The sequence below is a fragment of the Mirounga leonina genome, unplaced genomic scaffold, assembly GCF_011800145.1.
Source record: "Mirounga leonina isolate KUSES-001 unplaced genomic scaffold, KU_Mleo_1.0 Mir_173, whole genome shotgun sequence".
NCBI lineage: Eukaryota > Metazoa > Chordata > Mammalia > Carnivora > Phocidae > Mirounga > Mirounga leonina.
The window spans coordinates 84,679,604-84,686,365 of record NW_023270447.1 but is presented as its reverse complement, the minus strand read 5'-3'; the positions used below and the strand labels follow the sequence as shown (position 1 = coordinate 84,686,365).

At 51.1% G+C, this 6,762-nt stretch overlaps 1 protein-coding gene across 1 annotated transcript in view; it reads right to left on the bottom strand.

Moving 5' to 3' along the window:
* Nucleotides 1–972: 972 nt before the first annotated feature.
* LRRC38 (leucine rich repeat containing 38) overlaps nucleotides 973–6,762 on the bottom strand; it is a 32,746-nt gene continuing 26,956 nt past the window's right edge. Inside the window, exon 3 of the mRNA XM_035019022.1 lies at nucleotides 973–2,442. Within this exon, the coding sequence (XP_034874913.1) occupies nucleotides 2,189–2,442 (254 nt within the window). The 3' untranslated portion in view covers nucleotides 973–2,188. The remainder of the gene's footprint in view (nucleotides 2,443–6,762) is intronic.

Sequence of the window (6,762 nt, the reverse complement as noted above, 5' to 3'; positions counted from 1 at the left end):
AGCTAGGGGTCTCCTCCCCTGGAGCCGACAATGCTGGGGGCCAGCAGGGGTGACTGAGTCTCCGCAGGGGTGAAGGGGGAAGAAGGGTAGAGAAAGAGAATAAATGGAGAGGAAAAAAGCGAGGGCGAGAAGGATGCAGGATTCAGCTTGAGACCACCCGCTGAGGCCTTCCCTGATATGACGGTTAATTTTATGCATCAACTTGCCTGGGTCCAGGGTGCCTGGATATGTGGTTAAACATTACTTCCGGGCGTGACCGTAAGGGTGTCTCTGGATGGGAATAGATTACAATCTGTAGACTGAGTAAAGCAGAGTGTCATCCCCGGTGTGGGTGGGCAGCATCCAATCTGTTGAGGGTCTGAATAGAATAAAAAGGTGGAGGAAGGGAGAATTACTCCCCCCGCACCTTTCTCTGTCTGCATGACTGCTTGAGCTGAGTCTTCTCCTGCCCTCGGTCTAGAACCTAGACTCATGGCTCTCTTGGTTCTCAGGCCTTTGGACTCAGACTAGAGCTACCCCACTGGTTTTCCTTGGGTCTCCCTCCAGTTGCCCAACTGCAGATAGTGGGACTTCTCAGCTTCCACACTCACATGAGCCAATCCCTTATAATCTGGATGGATGGATGGACGGACGGACAGACAGTAATAGATATATAGAATACATATCTCTTGGGGTTCTGTTTCTCTGGAGAGCCCTGGCTAATACACCCCACTATCCATTCTTGAGTTTACCCGTTACTCATTCGCAGGATCTCATTTATATCTTTCACGGTGCTTATCTCTACCTGCAATTTCAGTTCTGTCTCCTTGTTTGTTTTGTGTTCCCCCCGCCCCATAAGAATTGAGGCCAAGTGAGCCGGGGGCCCTGTCTTCTTACTCAATGCACCCCCACACTGCCCGGACCCCCAGTGCCTGGCCCTTCACAAGCGCTCAGTCCATATTGGTGGAGGCAGAGATAGCAGGAGCAAAGGAAGAAGGACACATAAGGAATATATTGTGAGAAACAACGGAGAGGTGTTTCTCAGAAATACCCCAGGGGCTTCTCTCGGGCCCCATCTACGTCTCAGTCCCCAGTGAGGTCTGATGCCGAGGACACTGTCACCTGGTAACAACCTGCCGGGCGCGTGACATGGTTTCGTATTATCTCTGCCCAAAGTGCCTTCTTGCACATCCAGGAAAGCAGTGCCTGTCACAACCTGTGCTCCCAAGAAATGTCACACACACCCTAAGGCCACTGAGGGAGGGAGGTTTCTCAGAGGCCAAGTCCCAGGTTTTTGGTGTTTTTTTTTTTTACATTTTGTTGGTCCAATGCAACCTGCTTTTTTGGAATCCTGGCCTCTGGGACAGTTCGCTGCAAGTTCTAGAGATGACAAGTTTGGAGCGGGGTCAGCACAGAGACCGGCCAGGCATTAGTTGCCTGAGGTGGGACTCGAACTGGGGGGCCAGGGCCCGGTCGGGGAAGGGGGACAACTGCTTGTATTTCAGGGGGTGGAGAGACGCGGCGCAGAGGCCCTCGAGACTGTGCACATCGACCCACTGTCCTTCCTCTACGAGTTGCTTCCTCTGAGGCTGAGGATGAGGGTGTGAGTCCTGCCTGCAAAAGTCTTCCTCACCTGCTCACCAAAATACAGCAACAAACACCCCTTGGCCGGGCCTGAGCTTTCCTCTCGGTGCCCCTGTAGCCAAGCTCCCGAGGTTGCTGAAGCCCATTACAGCAGGAGAAGCCCTGCTCCAGGGACAGGGCCCTGGACACGGTCCCCATCAAGCTGCTGCATCCGGGGAGGAGGAGGCCTCTGCTCGTCTCCCAGTCCAGGCCAGAGAACAGGTGCACAAACCAGCTTAGCGGTGGGAACTGCAAGTGTCCGCACCCCCTGGCTTGGTGGTCAGCCATCAGCTGGGAAGCATGATGGGCTGTCTCCTTCCCCATTCTCGCACCTCAGGCGGGAGGCAGGTCCCCCCTCCCCGCCCAGAATCCCTCCTGGGCTCCTCCGCGCCCCGCAGGTTCTAAACTCTGAGATGGGAGGTCCCAGGGGGCGTGGCCAGGGGCAAGCCAGGTGCACGGCCAGGGGCAGGGGCTGCTCTGGGCTGCTGCAGGTTGACTCCTTCCCTCTTCCCGCCTCCCCTCTTCCCTCTCCGCGTGGAGGGGAGCCGGGCCTGGGCTCCGGCAAGCCAGGAAGGGAGCGGGCGGCTCAGTCGTCCTCATCCTCGTCCTCGTCTTCCGGGTCCTTGTTGGGCGCGCACCTCTGGAAGCACTGCACCACGGTGGCCAGGAAGAAGCCAGAGATAATGGCAGCAATGGACACGGCCACGCCGGAGAAGATGATGATGAACAGGTCTGTGAGTGACAGGCTGAACCTGCACTCGCTGAAGCTGGCCTCGGACAGCTCATGCAGGAATATCCGCCTGTTTCCCGGGGGCAGGGAGCACTGGATTTCCTCACCGCCTGTGGAAAAGGCAGGCAGGGTGAGACAGAGGTCTGCAGGATGGCCTAAAAGTTGGCAGGGTGAGAGCCTGCAAAGTGTGGAGCGGGGGCATCCCCCCAGAGCGAAAGGGGGAGAAAGTTGATGATAATGGAATTTAAGCTTTTTTAAAAGCTCCAGAGTAATCCCCATGGGAAAATCAGAATGCCTTGGTCTCCCTTGCCCTGCCCTAAGCTGTGGAACTCTGGGTTTTGAACCACTTCGGTGGTGACGCAAGAGGAGATTCAGTGTCAGGGCCTCTGTAGACCTTGATCCAGACCTGGGTACCACCCAGGATTGGGGGCGGGCGGCAGATGCAAGGGGCCGGGGGTAGTGCCCACGGCTGCCATACACTCCAGCGTGCAGTGCCACCTCCCGAGCTGGATGCCATCCTCCTTTTCCTTGTCCTCAGGGCGCAAAATGAACAGAGGATTAGCACAGCACTGGAGTAAGTCCACTACTCCAGAAGGGTTTTCCCTTGACGGGAGTGGGGAAAATAGGCTATATCTGAAGGTGGCCTTCCAACAGCAGTTACCGAAGCTTCTGTGAAGCTTCTGTGTGATTCAGAATCACCTGAAGAGAGCTTTAAAATGCAGGTTCCCCGGGGAGTTGGCGAGCTTCTGGGACGCTCACTCCGATGATGCCCAGAGGAGTCCTGGTACCCTCTGTTTTATATATTGAGGTTCCCCTTAAGATTTCACTTGAAGAGTGTTTGGCTGATTTAAAAAGACTCCAGTCCAGGAAAATCTGACATCTGAGTCTGTGTGAGAAAGTGCTTTAAAACAATAGTAACAATAAATGCTAACTTGAACTTACCAGGGACCAGATGCTGTTCTAAGCGCTTCACATACAATAATGCATTTCATCCTCGTGGTGCCATCAAGTGAAGTAGGGGGACAGCTAGGACAACTGTAGCTGGGTGGATTCCATACCCTCCAGTTACCTAGTGAGCCTAAAGGAAAACTTGCCCAAGGCATGAAGATCCGAGCACCATGAGGATGGTTTTCCAGACACTCGTTTATTCACTCAACACACCTTTACTGAGCACTTTATCCTGTGCCAAGGGATTGATGATAAACAAGGCAAAAAAGGCCCCTAATCTCAGAGAGTATAAATTCTAGAAGACAGACACGCATTCATGCCATCAGCACATGTTTACTGAGTATCTACTTCATACCAGGCCCTGGGGATAAAGCAGTGAGCACAACAAAGTTCTTGCCCTAATGCAGCTTAGGTGTAGACAACTAATGAGTAGATCAAGAAATACATAAATGTTGGGGAGCCTGAGTGGCTCAGTTGGTTAAGTGTCTGACTCTTGATTTCAGCTCAGGTCGTGGTCTCAGGGTCATGAGATCAAGCCCCTCGTCGGGCTCCATGCTCAGTGGGGAGTCTGCTTCTCTCCCTCTCTCTCCCCCTCCCCCCATCACATGCATGCTCGATCTTGCTCTCAAATAAATAAATAAATAAATAAATCTTAAAAAAAAAAAGAAAGACATAAATGTGAAGATGACACACTAGGGTGAAATGAGGAGTGTCTTTAGATGTGGTGTTCAGGAGGTACTGTTTCAGCAAAGATCTAAAGAACGAGATGGAACCAGTCACGGAAGAACAATCGAGTCAGAGGAGACAGGAAATTGGCAAAGATCTCAGTGTTCTGGGAACACCATGTAACTAGGGGCAGCAGAGTGGGCAAAGGGGTGTTTAGTATGAGCTGAAATGGGACACGTGGACATGGGTTGAGATGAAGCCCCTGACTTGCCAGGGTCTCCAAATGAAAATCATGAACACAGGCCACCAACCCTGTTATGGACTGAATTGTGCCCCTCACCACTTCTATATGTTGAAGACCTAACCCCCAGTGTGACTGTAATTAGAAATAATAATAGGGGGATAATTAGGTTAAATGAGGTCAGAAGGGTGGGGCCCTAATCTCACAGGACTGGTGTCCTCCTAAGAAGAGGAAGAAACTCTCTCTCTCTCTCTCTCTCTGCATGTGCACAGAGGGTGAGGCCACATGAGGACTCCAGAAGGTGGCATCGATAAGCCATGAAGAGAGACCCCACCAGAAACCAGTCCTGTTGGCACCTTGATCTGGGACTTCCAGCCTCCAGAACTGTGAGAAAATCGATGTCTGTTATCGAAGCCCCCCAGCCTGTGGTATTCTGTTATGGCAGCCCTAGAAAACAAACACAAACCCTCACTGGACATGAACAAAAGGTAGACTTGTGTGAGAAGTCAGCAACCCAAGGTTGTTTGTTACCAAGCATAATCTACACACCCTGACTGATACACAATACAAACTGTATACAAAGTCAAGTTACTACCATGATTTCACAAACTTCAGATATAAGAGAATGTGTAATATTAAAATGCACAAAGAGACCCAGATCTTCTGTTTCTGATCTGGAAGAGGAGAGAAAAATGAAGCAGTAGAAACTAGCACGCATATTGCACTTTGTGTGCAAACTCTCTTCCAAGTGCTACAAACATACCAACTCTTAATTCTCGCCACAACTTTATGAGGTAGGTAGTATTAGCATGCCCATTTTATGGATGAGAAAACTGAAGCATAGAGAGTTTACATAGCTCGCCTTCAGCGACACGGCTTCCCGGAAATGTGAGGACACCATTTTGACGTGAGGCTCAGCTGCCTACAATCTCTTCTTCCCTTTGACTTCCTTTCAACTTCCAGGAAAACCTGCAATTTCTCTCTTTTTCAGGACTTCTGGGTTTCAAAGCTGGCCCTCAATCCATCTCCAGAATTATCTGAAAGTCAGAATGATTTCTTCACACCTCACTAAGGAGCTGGCTTCCGTCCTGTGAAGAGCAGGCTGCTAAGTGCACAGCAACCCTGCAACCACCCTTTGGGTCTTTATTTGGGTATCTTTCCTTCTCCGGCTCAGACACAGAGGCTTCCTCCTTCCTTCTGTCCTGGCCCATCTTTTACATAGTGTACAGCCAACCCACTGAGGCTCTCCTCCCTGAGGGAGCTGTTGCCGTGGCAACCACACTCCCAGTTCCTCCTCTCCCTGATCCCGCGCCCACCTCACATACCCCGGGAACGAGCTGGGCGAGGGCTCTGCATGTTTCTCCAGGTTATGCTGGACTCGTTTTTGACTTTCTTTTTCTTAAAGAAGCCCAACTTTCGTTGACCACTTATGAGCATTTTCAATGCCCTTGAACAGAATTAGAACTGGAAGACAGAGTTATATTGGGGTTCCCTCGGGCTTCCCTTGTTTTCTTCAATGGAAAGTGGACAAATCAATTCACCTGCCTGCCTCCTCCGAACACTTCCCCCACAGCCACAGGTGTTATGAACATAAACAAGATGGACTCCAATGAAGCACAGGAAGTTTCTAATTCCAAGATAATATTTGCAATCCCCAAGCCTATATGAGGTACTATTGCCTAGAGAAACTTTCTAGCAGTTCTTGCCTTCAATAAGCTGTATTCACTGGAAAACAACCGCAATGCAGCAACACAAGCCTACAGAGCCTGCCACTTAAATCCCACCTTTGCTCGCCAAGACTCCTTGAGTCAATTCCGATTTCCACGATGGTCTCTGTGCCTGGAGATTAGGCTTGGCATTTTTACAAAGTGACACTTTTAGAGAATGTCATCTCACATTTCTCTGTGGCTAGAAGAAACAGGCTTGTTTGCAAACCAGCACACACAAGCCCACCAGGCGTGGGAGACTCTGGAACCACGCTTGGTGGAGCTAGCACGATAAGATACGCTGTCTTAATGGGTTTTCGTAGCTCACAAAAGGCAGAGAAGTAAGAAGAGTCAAAGAGCGTCAGCCGGGCAGACAAGGCTCAGCAGAGCGGGCAGGGCATCACTGCCTGAGCGCTCTGGAGACACGTCCCAGGCTGGCTGTGGAACTCAGGAGTCAGGGTAATCTGACTTTGGGTATCTCTTCTCTCCTGCGCGATCTTACTCTAGACCAGAGTTTCTCACCCTTGGCACTACTGATGTTTTGCGTCATCAGGGCACGACCCCTATGTGGGGCAGGGTGTTTGCCAGCATTCCCGCACCCAGGAGGACAATCACAAATGTCTCCTAACAGTGCCACGTGGCCCCTGGGAGAGGGCAGTAAAGTCCTTCTGGTTGAGAACTTTAGGGGAAAGTTAACCTCTATGGCAGGGCTACGCTTCGTGACTGAGCTTAGCTATCAAATGGCTTCCTTTGATTCATGCATTAAACACAACAGGTGAGGTTTTGTGCTAGAGGCTGCGAAGGACGCAAAAAAGGAAGGAGAGGAAGGAAGGAAGGAAGGAAGGAAGGAAGGAAGGAAGGAAGGAAGG